The sequence below is a fragment of the Pogona vitticeps genome, chromosome 5, assembly GCF_051106095.1.
Source record: "Pogona vitticeps strain Pit_001003342236 chromosome 5, PviZW2.1, whole genome shotgun sequence".
Taxonomy (NCBI): Eukaryota; Metazoa; Chordata; class Lepidosauria; order Squamata; family Agamidae; genus Pogona; species Pogona vitticeps.
The window spans coordinates 41,122,231-41,144,605 of record NC_135787.1 but is presented as its reverse complement, the minus strand read 5'-3'; the positions used below and the strand labels follow the sequence as shown (position 1 = coordinate 41,144,605).

The window sequence follows — 22,375 nt, the reverse complement described above, 5'->3', positions numbered from 1 at the left end:
TGAAACTCAAGATCCCCCCTCTCTTTATCAAAAAGTTCTCTCTCTCTCTTTAGCTATCTCTATCTCTCTTTTGAAAGAAGGAAAATTCACAGACCACTTGTCATGAGCAGCTTCCAACATCTGTCATCTCTAGGAGGGGTGCATTAAGCTGTCAGAGCCCTTGTGGCTCCACAGGAGAAAAATCAGAGATCTTATTAACGTAATAGCCTAGTAAAAGTGATGCAGTTTTTTCAGTAAGAGCCATATGGTTGTCATCCCTTCTGATTTGAGTATATTTTTTTATCGTAATGTTCTTTGAGATAAAGGCATGTGTGCTTATTTGAAAAAATGCAGGGTGTTTTCATCCTTTTGTTAAAAATGCAAATTTTGATAATCTCATTTGTGGTTACATGCAGTGCTTGTTCTGTGACATTTCCCCCTTTTGAACAGGAATTAGAAGGGAAGATTTAGAATGATTACCATTACATGGCAGTCCAATGATATTATTCTGCTGGCAGAGCCATTCAAGATTCTATAGGCAGTTCTAAAAAGGGAGGAAGCCCAAACAAATAATAATAATTTGAAACTTGTTAGAAACCAGCCATGATAATTGCTTTATGTTTGGGTGAGAAGTAATTAAGTGATGGAAAAAAGGAATCAGCTTCTGGGATTTTCCTTTGCTTGGTGTCACTTTGTGAATGATACTGAACACTAGAGGGTATCCTGTAGACTAAGGGTCTCCAAAGTACAGCCTGAAGGTCACATCCAGCCAGCCTGGTCTTTTTATCCAGTCTGTCTGTGCATGTGTGCGTACGTGTGGGTACAAGGGCGGGTGGGTGTTCAGGAGGGCGTGAGGGTGTCAGGGTGGGCAAGAGTGTGTGCAGGCAGGAGTGCATGCACATGTGCGTACATGCACGTGTGTTCCTTTGGCCCTTGAAAATATTGCATATATATTATGTGGCCCTCCATGCAAAAACTTTGAAGATCCCTGCTGTAGACCAGTGGTTCCCAACCTTGCGTCCTCAATTGTTCTTGGACTAAAACTCCCAGAAGGTTTCACCACTAGCTGTGCTGACCAGGATTTCTGGGAATTGTAGTCCAAGAACATCTGAGGAAGGTTGGGACAAGGTTGTGAACCACTGCTACAGATCAACTTGAGTACTGCCATTGTTGTCAACTCAGGTTGCCCTTTCTTATGTAAAGCTTAGCATCCTTTTTCCTGCTGGTAACACAGGCATAATATTTTGCAGTAATATCAGACCATTTCCTGGTGTTTTGAATCATAAATACAGAGGTACAATATCCTACATTCATAAACCTCTTCATAAAATGAAGAACTGAATATTTTTTATGCTTGAAGCTTCCTGTCTCTGGTAAGTGCTGGAAAATATGTACAGGGAACATACCAGTATGCCAAGCAAGATTTCATTATTTTTTACAAAAGCATTTTAAGTCTTTCCTAGTCCTCCGGTACACTTGTTGGGTAGCTCAGTGAGTTGGAAAGTTGGCTACAGAGGTCAGGAGTTTGATTCCCCACTGTGGCTCCCAGTTGAAGATCTGGTGTGTACAGCCTTGGGCAAGCTTCACAATCCCAAAGTGGCCCTAGAAGAAGGGACTGGTAAACTACTTTGGAGTACCCTAGAAAACTATAAGATGAAATCAGCTTGATGGCATGTGACTAACTAGATCAGTAAATCTAAGCCAATGAAGATTTTACATTCAGGATATCTATTGTGCTTATATTTAGTTAGAGCAACTATATGCAAATGTTTTTCTTTACAAATACGTATGCATATAATTAGTACAAATGCTTATAACATCATAGACATTTATTGTTACATTGAAAGATATTTAGATACAAACATAATTCCTTTAAGTATGATTATATATATTGGATATATACAATCCCATGATTTTCCTGTAATTTTTTATTTTATTTAAATCACATTTTTCAAAAAAGGAACAATCAAGACAATGCCATGTGCAGAAATCATTTGGAGTAGGGGGGACTCTATTAATGACATGTACATATTGTTGATCTGACTGCAGTTTTAAATCTGTTTAAAAAACTTAAGTTCAGGAAGCAGGTGGAGGCAAAGGCCATCCCTTTTATGAACCCATCCTCACAAGGATCATTATCGTCTATTACTGCCTTCGTTGCATTTGTTCTCTACCAGTGCTACACTTACAAATGGTGATGAGACGCAGGAATACTCTAGGTGGGATGGAAACTTTTCATAACAATTCTAAGTATTCTTGCAAGTATGATATACTATCTCCTACCAACCAGCCTGCCATTTGTAACCATTTGGCATGCTTGATATGACATTGGACATAGTGTTTCCCACAATCCACCATTGGCTCTGCCTTCCAACCTACATTAAATCAATCATTCTGACAGACCCTGACCATAAACTGAATATAGAGTAAATGAAGATTGTATAATTTGCATAATGAGCTTTATAAGGTGATGTGTGAAGAATTGTCTGTGGCCCTTTTCAAATGTGTCAGGGTCTTTCCAGGGGCCATATGGCCCTTGTGGAGGGTGGCTATTTTAAACGATAAGTATAGCACAATGCATGTGAGCATAGACATCTTCTTTTGGGGAAAAGTGATTTTCTCATTGTTAAGATAGTGGGACTCACGTTCTTTGATCGAGTGGTAGGTGAAGAGAGAGATTCAAAAGGAAGAGAACTACCGCTCCAATTTATAATTCTCTTTGTTTCTGTTAGTGGTATTTGTTTGAAGAAAAACTAAAAGCTAAATACTAAAATAATTTAATTTAAAATACTAATTTTAAAAGCTAAAGTAGTAGTTATTCATATAATGCATGTGAATTTTTTTAGTTTCCAAAGGTGTAGACTTTTGGATTTCTTCCAGATTGCATGTTTTTATGGTAACATTAATGTTCTTCTAATGTCTTTTAGGAGGAAACAAGTTGAAGAGCCAGCCTTTCCGTTTGAACTGGGCTTGGATTTCTTTGGAGAAAGAATATTATATTATAGATGAGGATTCCAGAGTCCTGGAAATAACTCTCAAGCGCAGAGGATATCTGGGAGAGACATCATTCGTAAGTGAGTATGGCTTTGATCTGTCTGAATATACAGAGATCAACTATGTAACTCAGTTACAGAAACCTTACAGCATGAAGAGTTGTATATCTTAAATAAACCTTTCAAGTGTGTGATATCACACCAACTATGGTGATAAGTATGCTATATTTAGTAAATGCCTTCCTTCTGTAAAACACAAGCAGTAATGAATTTAGACAATCCTTCTTTTCAGTTGGTTAGGCTGTATTGGTCACCTCCATGGACTTTTCCAGTTTAGTACAGAGGTTTGGTTTTGCTAAGGCTCTGTAGCCAGATGTGCACACATTTAGGAATGTTGTTGATACCAGAGAATATTGGTATGGATTATACATAACTATTTGGGAAATTAGTTGTTGTGGGTTTTTCAGGCTCTTTGGCCGTGTTCTGAAGGTTATTCTTCCTAACGTTTCGCCAGTCTCTTTGGCTGGCATCTTCAGAGGACAGCACTCTGTGCTCTGGTGTAGTTGGCTAGGGAGTGCAGTATTTATGGCTGTGAGATAGGCTTTTGTCTTTTTCTGTAGATGGGTGATTAGTGTGTCTTGTTGTGCGTGTCTTATTGTGCTAAGGAGAAGAGATTATCTGTCCCTGTGGTTGATGGGTGTTATTAGCTGGTCTTTTGTGTGTAGTGATCCCCTGTCCTTGTGGCTGGGTGGAGTTTGTTGACCTTTTGCACGCTGCGTTTTTGAGAGCTGGGAGCCAAGTTTTGTTATTTGGGAAATTACTAATATATTCTTTAGATTCTGACTTACTTTTCAAGAAGTATGTCAGAATCTTTCTAACTCTGGAGTATTGTTACTTAGGAACACTTCAATATAATAAATTTTAAGTGGTTCAGTTCCATTTTGAGTCTCATGGCCTCTGTAAAAAGTGAGACAATGAATATTAGCATTAAAAAGTTGTAATGCATAGTGAATAACAATATGATTAGTGACCCATTTGTAGTCAGCTAATGCTTAATGTTTCAAAGAAGTCAGAGAACTTTCCCATCAAAATGCTTTGACCGCCTTTGTTTAACTGTGCCTCAATACATTCCTTTAGGAAATGGGGGGGGGGAGACACAAAGTCAATAAAAATGCTGAAGTTTCTTTATCAGATGCTTTTCACAAGTACTGAGATAAATGTGAAGTGGAACATTCCAGTCTACCGCCTGATAAAGCATGGGACAAGTAGAGATTTGAAAATACTTTTATCATTAAAGCTTGAGATGAAGAAATGTGGTGTTTAGGCTTATATTGTATGAATATGTGTAAAGTCAAATGAACTGAAATTAAATAGGAGCCCTCCAAAAGCCATGCAGTGAGGTAGTTGAGGAGGAAACGTATTGACTGTTTTCTGACCTGTTTTGTACTCGGATAGCCCTACACCAAGGAAATGGAAATCACTATATCAAAAGGTTTTGTTATAAAACTAAGCCTACACATATTCCTAGTGTCTACTTTATGCTTGTGGCATGTAGTACTAGTCTGGTTTATGGCAATTTCATAATGGTGGCCTACCTTCTGTTGTTTGTGGAAGGAGGGTCTATCTTCTTTGTGAGTGACAACTCCATCCTTAGGACATACATACCTCTAAATCACAGCAAAAGACAGAGATGATTTTTTTAAAATGAAGTAAACATTGCTCACTTACTAGAGACACCAGATAGCAATATGGGGGAAAAGTCACAAGTGATATTAAAATTAATTGCAATAAGGAAAAGGTGAAAGGGTGCTACTGTGAGACTTGCTATTTTATGAAGGCTCCCTGGGGGATAATCCCCATTTGGCTGCAAATCATGCATGCCCATTTTGGCAGCATGAACTTATCCTTGCCTGTTACCTTAAAAGGCAAATCAAGGGAGTCATGCTGATTTTCCCCTGACATTGCTGTCATTGGTCCAAAAGCCATGCCTTCCTCTTGTATCTCAAACTGGTCACCAAGATATAGTTATATAAGCATGCCATCACTAGCAGGGGTCTTGGGATGCTGGCCAGTACCATGTTGCCAGCTGCTACAAGTAACCAAATTACCCCGTATTATTGCAAGATGTGTCCAAAGCCCAGTCAATAATAATAATAATAATAATAATAATAATAATAATAATAATAATAATAATAATAATAATAATAATAATAATAATAATAATAATGTCAGTGGAGCATCTGGGATCTTCTTTCTTCTGGGAGGAGAAAAATCTGCCTCCTGGTAACCTCGGGGGAATGCCATTCTTAGGGCTTAGAACTAGTGTGTCACACATTACATGGCAATGGTCACAGTCCTGTCGCATAGCTGCAAGGGATGCTATTCTTGTGGTAGCTACAGTAGTGCCAAGGTGAAATTGCTATCAACAAACCTCTTCCACTAGTATATTGTGTGATCAGTTGCCACAGCAATTTTGCTCAGCATTACACCCAGGTAAAGTAAATTGTGCAGTTGAATTGTGCAAATTGCTTTACCTGGATGTAATGTCCAGCAAAGTTATACTGGCATAACTTTACATTATGCAGCACCAAATTGGATTCCGGCCATTATGTTGATTTCAGGGGGTAACAATTGTATAGCAACATTGACCCACTAATTTTTAAAATGCTAACATTAGAGATAGGTACAAAATGAACCACGAACCAAAAAAACCTGACAAAGCAGGCTGGTTCATGGTTCATTTCACCACCCAGTATAGGGATCCCATTTTGCCAAAGTGAAATAAAACATCAAACTTGTTTTCCTTTGGCATTGCATTTCCTTCAGTAAAAAGGGGATGCCCGTCCACCCTCTTCGTACTGTAGATAACAATGCCTCATTAGGCGCAAAGGGCGGTGGTGAAGGAAAACAAAGAAACAAAAAGATTCCCTGTCCAGATATCTCTTCTTCCTTTTCAGTCATTTTGACTTTTTAACAAAGACAACATTTAACCAGTGTTTCACAGCGATCTATGTAGAGCAAGCATAATGCTGAATCAGATTTTTCTGTGCATTACATCAGGTGTTTCTAAATAAGGCTGAAGCATGAGGAATTGGGGGTCTTAATGTGGAAAAGATTTCACACTTCACATCTTTTAGAAGCTTCTTGCAGGATATTAGGTTCTCTGAGCCCTGGGGGACAGATTCAACATGACTTATTGTACTTGCTTAGAGAGATAAAACCATAAATTAAACATAATAGGCCATTTGTTTTATGTTAATTTGCAGTAAAAAATTGACAAACTAAAAATCCATCCTCATGGATGTTACGATATGCATACATTTGCTAGAATTTTCTGTTTTGTTTAAAATTACAACCATCATCAAATTCATACATTTCTATCTGGAAGTCAGAATTGAAACAATGACTGATGTTGTAAATAGTTTTCACTTTGTTTTTGAAGAATTAATTATGCCTTTTGTCACTTGCATGGATTTTAAGGTGCCACACAAGATAATAAGTGCGTTTTCAGTAAATCAGTTCAGCTAGTTCTTGAGACCTATTGCTGAACTGAAGCTTTACAGAGATTGCAAGAACAGAACTGAGAACCATTAAAATTTAGATTCCCTTTGTATGATCAAAATAGTAATATTAAGATACACTTGCACTCTGTCTTCAGTTTTCAAATACTGTTGAAAGTTTGACAATCCGGGTTGATATCCAGTTCAGTATTCATGCACGCATGGAGCTCCAGAATGCATGAAGCTAGTGCAGTGTTCTAGTAAGGTAAAAGTTATATGCAGCCAAGAGCATGAGAAAGACCTCATCAGATCATTGCACTGATTTCTGCAGTTAGAATTCTGAGCATCTAAATTTTGAGCAGGAGGATACTGACAATAGTATACATCTATTGAAGTCTCTGCCTCCCAAGAAACCCATGTGTTCTAATTAAAACAGTTGAGTTTTAACTGTAATTTTATATTCTCACAAACTAGAGTCAAACATTACAATATGCTTAGCCTGTATTTAGAAGTGATGCTCCCTCAAGTGGCAGAAGAGAACTGTTGGTCGTAGCATGTGCTTTCTTTCACCTCCACATCTTGCATTTAACCATGTTTTATTTTGCTATTGGTTACTGGGAGGTAAACATAAATTTATTTGCAAGTTTGATTACTAGAACACAAGTCTCTAAGGAAGTTCCCTAACTGGAAGGTAAATGTGTTACTCTCACATTTCTCTTAATGCCTAGTTTAACCCGAAGTTGTTTTCTTTTCCCAAAAGCTATGAAGGCATTTCACAATCTGTCTTGTGCACTTTGGTTATATGACAGTTGCTTCCTACACACAATTATTGTCCCACTGAAAAATTTCACCTCAGAAAAAGATGCTCCCCCTTCAAGTTTCAAAATTCTTCAAGAATACTTTCAAAATGCTGTTGTATTACAGATGCAGGTTGGGGTGGGAAAGGCACCAGTGATGATATTCATTAGCCTAGTGCAAGAGTATGCAACCAAAGCCCTCTCTGACTAGGGGTGATGAAAGCTGGAGAGCAAAAACATCTGTAGAGATATAAGTGTTTGCCCAAGGTTTTGAGGGGAAGTGTGGTTTGATAGAAAAAATATTTCTCAAGCATGTCTCAACTTTGGGATATAGCATGCTGACATACTCAGCCCCCAATTTATTGACCCGGGAACTGATACTCCTATACTGTATAGCTTATTGACAGTTACTCCTTCTGGAAGCAGGGAAGGTGAAGGTTAAATATATATTTAAATTATCTTCCAGGCAGCTTGGCAAACAAATCTTCCACACAAGTTCATGCAGAGAAAAGGAAAACTGCAACTCTCCCAAGTCTTCAATTATGTATGAGAGGAGGCCATCTCCCATTTTATATTCTAAATAATGGTTGCTATTTGACATATGGTTAACTTCATTAGAAATGGATTCTGTAGACAGTATTTGTTTTCTTCCAATTAGGCATGTCAGCTTTTTAATCAGCATTTGTACTGAAGATTATCAAGTAATGATGAATGAAAATCTGGTCTCTGTGAATGCACACTAATGGGTTTAGTCTGTGCTTGCGCAGAGGTTTCAGGAATCTTCTAGAGCTTAAACATTGTTCGCTACGACTGCCCCCGCAGTACACGTGGTCCACCCATCCTGGCAAGTGCCTCAGTTCCTTTTTGCCACCGCTGAGGTTTCTAGCGTGTTCAAAAGGGACTTCTGTAAGATTTTTCCTGTTCTACCTCCCTTGTCGCTTCCCCCTCCCTAGTCCCCCTTTTAAATCCTTTTTTCTTGTTTTTTTATTTTTTATTTTTTGCTAGTTTATGGCCTCCTCTGTACTATTTAAATGGTGCACCTTGTGCCCTAGTAAAATCCCCTTTACTGATGGCCACAACGCTTGTCTCTTTTGCCTTGGTGAATCCCATCAGCCAGCCTCTTGCTCCACTTGCAAGAAATTAACTAAACAAGCTCTTAAATTGAGACAGCAGTGTCTATGATCCTATTTGTGGGAAAGATCTCTTTTCCCTGTTTCATCTATGGAGCCCGCACAACCGCCTCCAGCTCAACTACCGTCTCCGGATGCTTCAGTGGGCTCTTCAGTTAAGTCTAAATCTAAAGCAAAACTGCCTTCCAAACCTAGGGCGGATGGCTCGACCCCTAAGTTGACACTATTATCAAAGTCTCCTTCAGTACCAGACCAGCAGTTGAAACCTAAGCCTAAGAAGTTGCCATCTACTTTACAATCCTCTAAACATCAAAAGGATAAAGTGCCCTCTTCAGTCCCTATTCAGGACCAACAGACCATTTGTGCTGACTCGGTCTCCATCGAGAGTGATGACTATCTTCCCCCACCTTCTGGACAACCATCATCTCCTTTACTGGCACAGTCCCCTTCGTGGGCTAATACCTCGGCTGAGGTTACTGTACTTCCTCGATATGACCATTCGAGCCCTTCGGGTTGCTCCGTCTCCATGTGTCAGTTGGATTCAGAATCGAACTTGCCTGATCCGCATCCTCCGCGTAAGCGGACCAGGAAGACACATCATACACCGGAGACTGGTCTTTCAGATGTCAAAACCTCACGTCCTCAGGAGTCCACGGGTTTGCTAGCATCCCACGATTCCCTTACATGGTACCATCATCTTAAGAGGGTACTCTGTACGAGTCACCCACATATTATCGGATTTCACCACACCAGTATTGCTCTCAACCTTGAGGTTCAATCCCTCCTCTCAAGGGACGCTATATCACCTATCATCCTATCAGAGGACAGCCCAGGGTTTTTCTCCGGGTACTTCATGGTACCCAAAAGAGATGGAGGCCTTTGCCCCATCCTCGACCTAAGGGGACCTAAATTACTATATCTTCCACACACATTTCCACATGGTAACTCTGGAATGCATCTTACCCCTCCTCCAAGAGGGCGACTGGTTTGCAGTGATAGACTTAACCGATGCATGCTTCCACATCAACATCCATTACAATCATAGAAAGTTTCTCAGATTTTCTCTATGCAACACCATCTACAAATTCAAGGCCCTAACATTTGGGTTCTCTACTGCTCCTCGCGTATTCACAAAATGCATGATTCCAGTGGCAGCCTACCTATGCACCCAAGGAATTACCATATTCCCTTACATCGACGACTGGCTGCTCGTGGCCCCCTCCCGGTATCAAGCAGTACAAGACATAAATTTCACTCTTTGTCTCCTAGACAATCTCGGCCTCAAGGTCAACATAACCAAGTCCACGCTCACTCCCTCACAACGAGTGACTTATATCAGAGCTGTTTTAGATTCCCAAGCAGCACAAGCCTTTCTTCCCCAAGAATGAGCGACGAAAATCTACAATGCACTCCAACAATTTCAACCACATGTACTGGTCATGGCACACCATGTACTATGAGGCGCCTACTCAGCCTCATAGCTTCCACAACATCGGTGATTCAACATGCATGCCTAAAAATGCGTTCTCTGCAGGCATGGTACCTCTCCCTCCTCAATCCAATGTCCAGTTTGCCCGCAGTGTTATTAAGAGTTACACCCAAACTTGTGGCACAATTCCACTGGTGGAACACACCAAACAATCTATTCATAGGCAGACCGTTTGCTCTCCTTCGACTCACCATACAGATAACCACGGATGCAAGCCCAACCAGCTGGGGGGCTCATTGCAACAACCTCCACATTCATGCCCTTTGTTTCCCTCAGAGAGATGCCTTCACATCAAAAACCTTGAACTCTTGGCCGTTTTCAAAGCACTCCGCACCTTTGAACCACTATGTCACGGTTTTGGCGACAGTAGAAAATGCAGAGTTATTCTTTTGTTGCAAGACGGTTGTATTTACATGTATTTACAGTTATATACAGACAGGTTTCTTAACAGCACGGCAGGAACTCTTTGTACAGTCTGACAGCATGCATGGCAGCAAGTGATAGTGGAGGAAGAGAAAGAAGCAAAGACACAGTCCACTTATATACATGTACATGGCTTTGTTCAGTCCAATCAGAATGCAGGTGACTTCATCCTCTTGCACCTGGTCTTCTTTTGATTTCAAGTCATTGCATCAGCTCCAGAGTGATTCAGCATTCTCACATCTGTGCACAATGGCAGCTCGTTAATGAAACACATATACAGGTTCAGGCTTATAAAATTTCTATACTCTGACACACTAGTAACCAGCACTGTCGTCCAAATAACAACGGACAGTACCAGAATTCTTTTCTACCTGAACAAACAAGGTGGCACTCATTCTCTCCCACTTCTCTATCTCACGGTACAGATCTGGAAATGATGTATTGAATGCCATATATTCCTAATAGCAATTCATGTTTCTACCCATCACAATCAACTTGGAGATTCCCTGAGCAGGCGCACCACTCAAATGCACAAGTGGTCCATCAACGATATCATATTCTGTCGTCTTTCCAACCTATGGGGACATCCACACATAGACATCTTTGCAACCGCAGAAAATGCAAGATGTCCCCACTACTGCTTCCAAGCAGGAATCGGCCCCAGCTCCCTTGGCGATGCCCTCATGATACCATGGACACCAGGCCTGATCTATCTCTTCCCTCCCATTCCCCTCCTCCTCAGTTGTCAAATTGCATCAAGAACAATCCAACACAATCCTCATCGCCCCATGGTGTCCAAGACAGCCATGGTTCACCAGGGTGCAAATGGTCTGCCTTCATCAAGTTTGCATCTCAACATTGTCTCCCTACTGCACCTACAACGCTTCACACTGTACTCCAATTTCTTACTCACTTATTCAATAGACATCTCTATCTATACTCAAGGTCTATCTATCAACTATGATAGCCCATCAACCACACGGTTCGGACTCCACTATGCTTTTTCAGCATCCTACTGTGAAACAGTTTCTTAAAGGGGTGTCCAACCTCCAACCTACGAGGACACTTCCTCCTCCACAATGGTCCTTGCACACCATCCTTCACCGGCTTATGCTGCCTCCATTTGAACCCCTTGCCATGACTTCTGACTATCTCTTGGCTCTCAAAACTGTCTTCCTGGTGGCCATTACCTCCACTCGTAGAGCCTCAGAAATTGCTGCTCTCCAAGGAGATCCTCCATTTCTTCAATTTCACACCAATAAAGTCACCCTTTACCCAAATATCTTACCTAAAGTTGTCTCCAAATTCCATCATAAGCAACCTATCATCTTACCTTCTTTTTTTCCCATCACCAACTACTGACCTAGAACGCTCTCTCTACCTCTTAGATATTTGTAGAGTACTGGCTTTCTGTTTCCAGAACTGCTTCCTTCCGCAAGTCTCAATGACTATTTATTTCCCCGCATTTACCACATAGACGATCCCTTGTCTCTTCCCAGACCATATCTAAATGGATTGTGGCAACCATACACCTTGCATATCAGTTAGCCAAAAAGCCTCTTCCTGTTGGAATTAGGGCTCATTCCACAAGAGCAATGGCTGCCTCTACGGCATTCCTTAGAGGCGTTTCTGTCCCTGACATCTGCAGGGCTGCCACATGGTCCACTCCATCCACCTTTGCCACCCATTATCATTTAGACCTCCAGGCAAAGTCAGACTCAGCATTTGGATGAGCGGTCTTATCAGCTGGTCTTCCGTGACGTACCTCCTCCGAGCAGGTAAGCTTGTTAATCACCCATTAGTGTGCATTCACAGAGACCACGAGAAGAAAGAGAGGTTACTTACCGTAACTCTGGTGGTCATCTGTGAATTCACACTTCCCGCCCATCCTCCCCTCTGTCCGTTACATCACACAGTTTTTACACAGCGGCGGACTTTGTGGGAACTGAGGTACTTTCCAGGATGGGCGGACCATGTGTACTGCAGGGGTGGTCCTACTGAACAATGTTTAAGCTCTAGAAGCTTACGGAAATCTCTGCACAAGCGCAGACTAAACCCAGTAGTGTGAATTCACAGATGACCACTCGAAGAACCAAAGTTACAGTAAGTAACCTCTTTTTTTCTTATTCACTTGTTTGTTTGCTTGGTTTCAAATATTTTTTCAGGTATTGGAACAAAAGATGGAACAGCAGAAAAGGATAAAGATTTCAAAGGGAAAGCCCAGAAACAGGTTCAGTTCAACCCAGGACAGACCGTGGCTACCTGGCGAGTAAGGATAATCGTAGATAACGAATATGAGGAATCTGAGATTTTCCAGATTATTTTGTCAGATCCAGTTATGGCTGCCCTGGAATTTCCAGATAGGGCAACAGTGGAAATTGTGGATCCAGGTGATGGTAGGTGCTGCATTTCTGGTACTATCCCCCTGTCTTACTTTATTCTTTTTTTCCTTAGAGGGAGTTCATAATTATGTTTCTAAATGAATTCGAAATGATAGTCTTACAGATGGTGTAAGTTACTTAATATTTATCTTAATATTTAGTTATATATAAAATTATCCTTACATTTTCCTCCAGAATCAACTGTGTATATTCCTGGGTCAGAATACAGAATAGAAGAAGATGTTGGTGAGCTGCTAATTCCTGTCAGAAGATCAGGAGATGTGAGCCATGAATTAATGGTCATTTGTTCTACGCACCAAGGTAGGGTGATCCTTATTACTAAGCTATGTGTTGTGTCAACTGTTGTAGGCCTCTGTAGTCAAGAAATGTGTACTGTATAGCAGAATTTTGCTTTTGCAGGACATATTCTCATGTGCATCTGATAGATAGCATTGAATATTAAGAGCTTTGATACTAAGACAAGTGGATTGTTCAAATATTGAACAATATTTGTGCATTGTGTTGGTTGTGTGTGGTTGCATGCTGTGTTGCACATCTAGGCCACAGTCAGTCACACAACTGGCTGCAATCAGCAGCTCATCTTATCACTACAGCAGTTTTCACAGTTGGCGTTTCATGTGTGTAAATATTTAATAAGATACTGGCCTTGGAATTAAAAACACCAATTTGATAGATGGTCAGACAATTGTTGTATTTCTTAAGGAATATAATCTTAAAGGTTTTTTTCTTTCTTTCCTTCCTGTCCAGTAGAATCCTAAAACTTTATTTTCTCTCTCTCTCCTTTTTCCTTTCTGTACAAATTATGTAGTCTCTATGGTGGAAAATAGATTATGAATGATAAAATATTACTGTACTGTATACCTAACCAATTTATATATGCTCACCTCTAGATATTTCAGACTAAAGATTTCAGAGTTCTTTAAACTGTTCAGATTAAAAGTCTTGATAGACTACTTTCCCCAGGGGATTATTTAATTATTATGCTATCCATATTTACTTGAAACCTAGTTTGTGACATTTATTTCAGAATAAACCTAGAGACGGCTAGTGATCTACAAAATAATGATTTTGAAAAGCCAGATGGCATGTATTAAATGCAGACTATGTAATATGAATGGCAAAATTTATGCTGGATAGTCTAACATAATACAGTGAGCCGCCCTTTCCCCCCTCTTGTTCAACTTCTTCATATTTTCCTGGAGAACCAGGGGCTGGTGAAAAATGTTTCCAAAGTGATTTTTATAAAATTCGTTGTTTCCTTATTCTCAAGGCTTCTCTTCTGTGTGGTGCACATGCTGAAAGATTTATCCTTCCATAGGTTAGACAGCGAGTGAAGTTGTGTTTATGAAGCACAACAGCTGTTGGTCAGTCTCAGATGTTAAGTATTTCAGCACAACTGTGGGATGTAATACGAAGATGAAAGTATTGAGAAACTAGCCCTGCTTTGCCGAGATAAGATTGCTTTGACTTTACAGTTTTTACGTTCAGGCTTGCTTGGTGGCCTTGACAGAGAGAGAACTTTTGGTGTAAACCTGTTGATTGCTTTTGGCCTTGCAGGCTTATACACACTTAATTAAGAGTAAGTCTTGCTGAACTCAGTGGGACTTAACCTCTGAGTAGAGATGTAAGATTGCTAGGGCAGTCTCTTTTTCATAATAGAATTTCACTTACACTTGGAAAATACTTGATTTTTAAAAGTTCAGAATACATTATGTGAAGCAGAGCAAATGAGAGAAGTTCATTCCTGTTTGAACAACCTTGAGTCTGGGCCTAGAATATTCCAGGATGTGCTTGAGGGGCTTGGGATACAACACAGTTACAGTACTTTCCAGCCTTGTCTGATGAATTTTATCAACAAAAAATGAAATTGAGAAAGGAGCACATATTAAACTATTTTTATATACTGCAGACACTGTTTGCTCTGTAGACGATAAAGTTGCTGTTCTCAGTACCGTATATAACCATTTTAGAACTTGGAACTGTGTTTTGGTATCAGTTTAGCTAAAGACAATAAGTTTTGAAAAGCAACTAATCTACCTTTTGACTCTCCCTTTTTTTTAACCATTATGCAGCCCAATGCATATTTTCTTGAAAGAAAAACATACTTGCCATAATCTTAATGGAATTAGTGTAGTGTAAACCAAACCAGTCAGCAATGTGAGTGATCTTGTCAGTTGTCCACTACACTCTTAGATGTGCCCAGATTGCACACCAAATTGTGCACTTATTGCATGCCTGAGCAAATGATGTGCTCCTAAAGAAGCCTAAATATGTGTAGTTTGTAGCAAGTCCAGTTTATTGCCCAGAAAACAGGCTTTTTTTGGGGGGGGGGGTTACTGTTGGTATCTTTGGTTTTCATCCACCTTCATTTGACTTCTTGTGTTAATTGAAAACTCGTATCACAAATAAATTCCTTTCTTTGTATGTTTGCTCCTTCTAGAGATAACAGTTCATCTTTACATTCCAGACATTTCTTGTCCAGCTTTCTATGTTCTTCAAATAGAACTTTCACTCCCCACTAGATTTGGGAATGGAGTGACTGATGAAAAAGTGATTTTTCTTGTCAAACGTATTGAAAGAAAAATACACATAAGAGACATAAGTTAACTGTTAGATTAGAATTTCCCTATGACCAGACTCTGTTATATGAGCCAGTGGAAAAGGAGGGAAAAAAATAAGAAAATGTAGTTTAGAGTTAGACCAAAGGGAAATTATGTTTCTTTTTGTATTTCTTTTACATCTTTCTTTATCTAGGATGAGGCAGGCAGTAGCTTGAAGTTTTACTTTTTTCATATGGCCAGTTCATTTGTGTCCTGTTGGAAACTACCTAGGAGGAGATGCAAGCTACTGTTTTTCAATAAAATAAAACCATCACTTGCGCACTTGATTAGTTATGCCTTAGTCCTGTTGAAAGTTCTTGGACTTAAAGCAGATTGAATTGTGCCTAAAGTAGCGTGGATTTGGCATACTTTGTTGGACAGATGTTTAGTAGAAGGGCTTTTTAAAGCTAGTGCATACTTACTATAGTTGCCAATTTCTCCTTTGACTAAATTTTGCATTGCAAACTAGAACTTCTTGGCAATAAATTGAGAGAACAATTGCATGTTCACAGCTGCCTCTCATGTGCAGCTGAAACTTTAATGAACTGACCCCATGCTGTCAGGTGTTAGCAGTGAACACAAGCAGATTAAAAGTTATAGTTTATAAGTATTTGATGCCATTTTACCTGGCATTGTTCCATCTAATGGAATCCTGAGAGTTAGAAATTAGGTCTAGAGAATGCTGGTGCTGTATTCAAGGGGAGCGAACTAAAGCCATCTAGGAGATTATATATTTTGGGATTCCATAGGCGGTAACTATGATATGAAACTAATATAACTGTATAGCATAGATACATTTGGAAAAGGAAGGAACATGGCAGAGAATGCTGTCTAAGTAATTAGATATGGGCACTTCACTATCATTTTTCCTCTGGCAGGATTGGGCCACAGGTGCCACCATGGCCCAATCCTGGCCAATCCCATCTGCCAGAACTAGCCAGGCCACTTACTGGGCTCCATACAGTGCCCTGGATGCACGGGGAGGTGGAGAAGAGACCGTTTATTTAAAATGACTAATTGGTAAAAGAAATTTATAAAAGTAAAGGGAAAAATAGCATATGGATGAAACCTGGGCAAACTAGAAATGATGTTGGAGAAGTAAAAAGGTGACTTACAAATTTATTATATTATTTTGTTGGGCAAAAGCTGATTTCAGCACAGTGATTTAAATCAGGGTCAAAGTATAAGGGAGAGGATTTTAACCCTTATCCCACCACTGTGTATGTTGATACCCTACTCCAGAGCAGCTATTAATTGTGGAAGGGGAATATATAAAGGCACACATTAAAATATGTCCTATGTTTGCTCTTCCCACCTTGAGTCACTTTTCATTGTGGACACAGCCCTAGAATGAAGTGGCCCTTGTGGCTGTTTAAAGCCAAAACCGTATAAACTGAAACATATGTATTGGCAGATGCATTTCTACATCTCTGATGTTGCATCTAAATTATTCTGAATGCCAGAATTTGCTCTGATCAGTGAAGGGTAGAGATTTTTGTGAGATTTTCGATTTTTCAGTGTTGGGGATAATCTGCCCACTAATTAGCCCGAAAGAGTAACAGCCTGCACATTCCAAGATCACAAAAATGGAAATTAAGTCTCAAGTTTGCCAGATCTTTCTTGCAGTTCATGAAGTCCTTTTCTTTTCTTTTCTTTCTCTTAATGTCTTCTACTACTGTGCTGCCTACTGGTAGTTTTGCTATAAATGCAAAACAAAAACAAAAAGAGAATCCATTCTTATGGTTGTTGTAGGTTTTTCGGGCTGTTTGGTCATGTTCTGGAGGTTTTTCTTCGTAATGTTTCGGCAGTCTCTGGCCGGCATCTTCAGAGGACAGGAGTTAGAACTCTGTCTGTGTTCTGCCATTCTGCTAGGCTGGAATCTTTTTTAAAAGTTTGGGACTCAAAGGTCATACATTCTTTAATCAGTGAGTTATTACATACTCTTAATGCCATTTGTTCTTCTCCCATTACACTTTTTCCTATGTACTGTACTGGGCAGAGGAAATCCTGCAAGTTGTTGACTCTTTTTTGCTGTTAGTAAAATTAAGGATTCTCCTCTTGCAGATACACACAGCAATCCTGTTACATTGTTCCAAGCTCTCTATTGTGGACTAAAATGAGGAGTCAATCAAATGAGCATTTTGTCTGGCTGTTTGGTGTGCTATGATGGTGGGTTGCTTCACTCCTTTTTCCTGTGATCTGATGACCTGATTGCTAGAGCAAACTGATCTGTCCCTTGCATGCCCCTACTTGCACCTTTCTGGGTATGGGTAGCTGCTCTCTAGTTTTGTCCATTTCCAGCATGTGCGATATCTGGGAATGGACCAAAATCAAGCCTTGCAGCTGTCAAAGTTGCCAAAGCTCCTTCTACTGTCAATTTCCAGTATTGTGAAGTGGCTTAATAAGCAGACTACTTCAGGATATAGGCAAGTCATTGGAGGAGTAAGGGGAATGATCTTATTTTATTTTTTGCTTCTTCTAGAGCAGTGGTTCTTAACCTTTGTTACTCGGATGCTTTTGAACTGCAACTCCCAGAAACCCAGTCAGGACAGCTGGTGGTGAAGGCTTCTGGGAGTTGCAGTCCAAAACTCCTGAGTAACCCAAGGTTAAGAACCAGTGTTCTAGAGCATCACTGATAGGCTGAATCACTTAGATTATTATTTTTTAATTATCTGCCTTTGTGTGATGTGCTGATAGAAAATGTGGCTTCAAGCTGTTTCTTGATCGATGCTACACACAAGAATTGCCTGAGGTTGGTATGTCATTTAGATGTGAGGCTCACATTAAATGGTATATCGCTTCTTCCCCCAACAATCAGGCAACTCTTTCCAGATTGCAACAGCCTGTTCCAAAAGGGTCCTCTATTGTCTATATGTAACTGTATATCATCCTAGAATACCAGGAATGACCAACTGTAGCTCTCTAGATGCCCTGCAGCCCTGAGCACTTCTAGCCAGCCTAGCCGGTGGTAAGGGAGTTATAGGCCTAAAAAAGCTCCTAGAGAACCAGAGTTGCCCACCTTTGCCATAGTAGGATAGAGCAGGTGAACATGAAAAAATTATGACATAAGCTTTTATTGCCCAAAATCCCATTGGTGGCATGCAGTATATAAGTATGTGAACATGCAAGTGAATTTGGCACTGTTTTCTCGGGTCAAGGAGGAGGTCATGTATCTGCCGATCAGCTATTAAAAATCATCACTTTGCAATGATCGGTAAGCGAAACAGGGTACCGATCATCGCAAAGCGATTTTTCCCCATAGGGAACATCGCAAAGTGATCGCAAAAGCGATCGCAAAAAGTTAATCGCTATGCGATTTAGTCGTTAAATGGGGCGCCCGTTAAGCGAGGCACCACTGTATTTGCATGCATTAGAAACATATTAAAACATGGTCATTTCAAACCTGAGAAACTGATCTTAGACTTGCTTAGTACTGCAAAAGATCTTGCTTCCTCCTATACTGAGAACAGCCCATGGACTACATGCGTGATGCTCAATAGCAAAGTGTGCTGCTTATATACCATCCTGTAGTGCTCTGGGCAGTTTACAGTTTAATTATGCTCTTCTTGTTTAAAAATTGTTGGGGGAACAAATATATTTGAAACTCTTTAAAGTTGCCTTTCTATATGCGGAATCAATGGAAGTCCAAATACACAACACAAACATCCAACTTTATAGCTGAAACAGTCAACAGGAGCAAAACAGTTATCTGTTAATTCTGTGCCCACTTTCTTAGGAAAAAAACACACTGAAATCAGTGTGACTGACCTCTGAATAGGCATGCATAGGATTTGCCCTCTAAATACCTAAGAGAGAAAAATAGGCTTGATGGTACCTAAAAGATACGTTTTGATGCTAAACTGGTATTTCCACAGAAAGTGTTCCATGAAAGATTCCTATCCCAGGTTAGGCTCATTTCAGAGAACACAGTACCTGGATCAGGTCCTCAGTAGATGATGGTAAACATTAGTTCAACATTGACAAGTAAGACCTTCAGCATTTAGAATTCATATACTGATAATAGTAAGAATACTATTCTACTAAATAGTAAGAAAATGAAATATATTCAGTTCATTTTGAAGGTGATGCTTACTGTTTCTAAATTGAGGCTCATTCAGTCGTCAAAATGTTCTAGTTATAACCTTTCATAGCCTCTCATGTGGAAGGAAAAAGTTGAACCATTTTTCATCATTTGCATACCATAGCAAATACACTGAACTCATAGTAATTTTTGCGAAAAAATTAATTCTGTGTTAAGCATATTTGAATCCTGACATCTTTGACTCATATGGGGGGGGGTACTGTAAACTATGTATATATATCTGATGTGCCTTTAATTGTATTTCATGACTTCACTTATATCCACTGTATTTTTCCTGGTAGAGTAATGATGCATGAAACAGCTACTTCAAAAACTAGTATATCTTTCTGCAAAAATAACAATTAATTTCAGTGAAACCTATTCATTTATTATTATGTCTATTAATCTTAAGATCTCAGGGCAACCAGCAAGCAGTGACTTGAAGATAATTCATCTTGTACAGACTATGCCTTTTGTGCAATTCAGCAATAGATCTTGTACAGAGATTAGTTTTGCTATACAGTGCTACAGTGCCAGATTTTTTAAAAAAAGTATTTATTTATTTATTTATTTATTTATTTATTTATTTATTTATTTATTTATTTATTTATTTATTTATTTATTTATTTATTTATTTATTTATTTGACAGAGGCATTCATGTCCTGTGTAATGCAGACAGGTTACAGAAAAGAATATATTTGGTACAGAATTGATTTCTTTCCCTTGTTGCAGTTATATTCCTGGGATTGCACAGGGAAAATTTTATTTGGGGTGTTATCAGCTGATCCATATTTTGGCAGCAGGGGGGTGTGGTGGCAGCAGGGGGGCAGGTGCCGGGGTGTTTTTTTAGTAACCCCCCACGAAACGACGAATAACTTTGTTATTTGTATCTTCATGGGGGCAACTTCATGCTTCATGAGTCATCCCCATCTCTAGTCATGGTATAACCCCAGGCAGGTTTATAAGCTACAGAAACAATTCCACAGCCTACAATTGCAAGGGGGAGGGACAAGTTATCCTCCCCCTCCTGCCATCGTATTCTCTCTTTTTGAGCCAAAGCAGCTTTCTTGGGAGGTGAAGCATGCCTGTGGAAAATAAAAGGGGAGTAGCAGCCTCAGTGGAGAATAGCCTTAGCGTTCAGATAGACCTTGAGGACTTTATTGCAAAAACATAGATACTTGGTGCTACTGTTTTAAGAGAAACTAATTGCTCATTACATTGCAGTTACATAGCACACTTTGTAAAGAACCCATTACTAATATATATTGTGCTATTTTTTGTTTTTAAATTTCCTTTGCAGTAAAAAGTGATGGAAAACTCCCACAGAGATCTGATTGGTCACTGGGGGAATATTTTAGGTTAGATAGGCATTTGATCCAGTATTTTATTTTATTTTTTATTTATATGTCATTCTTTTGTCCAGAGATGCCCAGAATGGCACACACCGCAGCACGAACAACTATTACACATATAACAAACACGAGAATTAGATAATATAATATTTCACATAAATGGCAAAAATACAAACAAAAATTAGCAAAAAACTAAAACCCATTAAACGATTTCATATTATACACATTATAACGTAATGTGGTGGAATAGCAGTTTAAAGATCATGTGATGTCAAGTCAATTCTGACATGGTGTTCCTTTCCAGGGTCTTTCCAGGTAGCTTTTCTAGTGGTTTACCATTCCCTTTTTCTGAGGGCACCATGGGACTGTGCAGCTTGCCCAACGCCACGCAGATTGGCTGTACTCAGAAGAAGGAACAATGGCAAATAAAACTCCCAACTTCTGGGTCTGCAGCCAATTATCTCATTAACTGAGCTATCCAGCTGGCTAGAATAGCACTTTTTCTAATAAACAAAGGCTCACAAAAATATTTCCCCCTTTATATTCCCTCTTGAACCTTTGCAGGGGTGTCGTACTTCACAGGGACACTAGAAAAGATTTCCAAAGTGTGTAGGCACAGCAACACGAGAATATCTTTTCCTGGTATATACAAGCAGAACAGCTTTAACAGTTGGCACCTTTAGAAGGGCAGTTCGAGACAACATCTCTCTGTTGGTGCAGGGGCATATATGGGTGGAGGCACTGCAATATGAATCATAAGTCTTTATATAATAAACCTGTAGAGGGCCATAAAGAGGAAAGATTCAGAAATTGGATTTTATAGGCATAGAAAGGGACAGAGATTTAAGGGGAAAGACAGTCTTTTTAAATACTATAGTAGTAGATCTCAGGATTCCCTATAATACAGTTTTAATGTTTGCCATTAATTTTTTGTCCTTTTCTTTTAGGCTCTGCCAGTGGTACAACCCCTTCCACTGTCTTGTCTTATTCTGATTATATCTCTCGTCCTGAAGACCACACGAGCCTCATTCGCTTTGATAAGGATGAGACAGAGAAGACATGTCGTGTCATCATTATTGATGATTCACTTTATGAGGAGGATGAAACTTTCAATATCACGTTAAGTATGCCAATGGGAGGGCAAGTCGGAACAGAATTCCCCAGCACCAAAGTTATTATTTTAGCTGACACCGATGATGGTGAGTAGGAAGAACCATCCAAAAGATTTGCTTCTTCAAATGGTACTCAATGCTTTTTTAAAATCTGTTTACGCTTTTAGATAATCTTACTATGATAAAGCATGAGGTCTTGGTCACATATTTAATTAAACAATCAGCCTGTGCCTGTATTAGGTGTATATTATATTTTCCCTGGGTAGATACTATATTTAATTTGGGTATCCGCTTAGTTGTTCTTGAAACCCATCTTCCCTTTTCTTAGAAGTAAGCTATGGCAGGTATAGTAGTTACCACATAAAAGTTTGAAAAGTTACATTGAAAAAGTAATCAGTTACTGTGAAACTTCCAAAAAGTCTTCAAAAATGCTAGGTACTGTTATATTTGTACTTCTCAAGAAATTTAGTTCTTTACTACAATATTTCTCAGAAATACTTGTATTAGTTACTTTTA

The 22,375-nt window shown here is 39.5% G+C and overlaps 1 protein-coding gene across 1 annotated transcript in view; it reads left to right on the top strand.

The window, feature by feature from the left end:
• FREM3 (FRAS1 related extracellular matrix 3) overlaps nt 1-22,375 on the top strand; it is a 113,800-nt gene that overhangs the window by 36,280 nt on the left and 55,145 nt on the right. The window contains exons 3-6 of the mRNA XM_073001611.2: nt 2,907-3,053; nt 12,477-12,707; nt 12,888-13,013; nt 21,695-21,946. Of these exons, the coding sequence (XP_072857712.2) occupies nt 2,907-3,053; nt 12,477-12,707; nt 12,888-13,013; nt 21,695-21,946 (756 nt within the window). The remainder of the gene's footprint in view (nt 1-2,906; nt 3,054-12,476; nt 12,708-12,887; nt 13,014-21,694; nt 21,947-22,375) is intronic.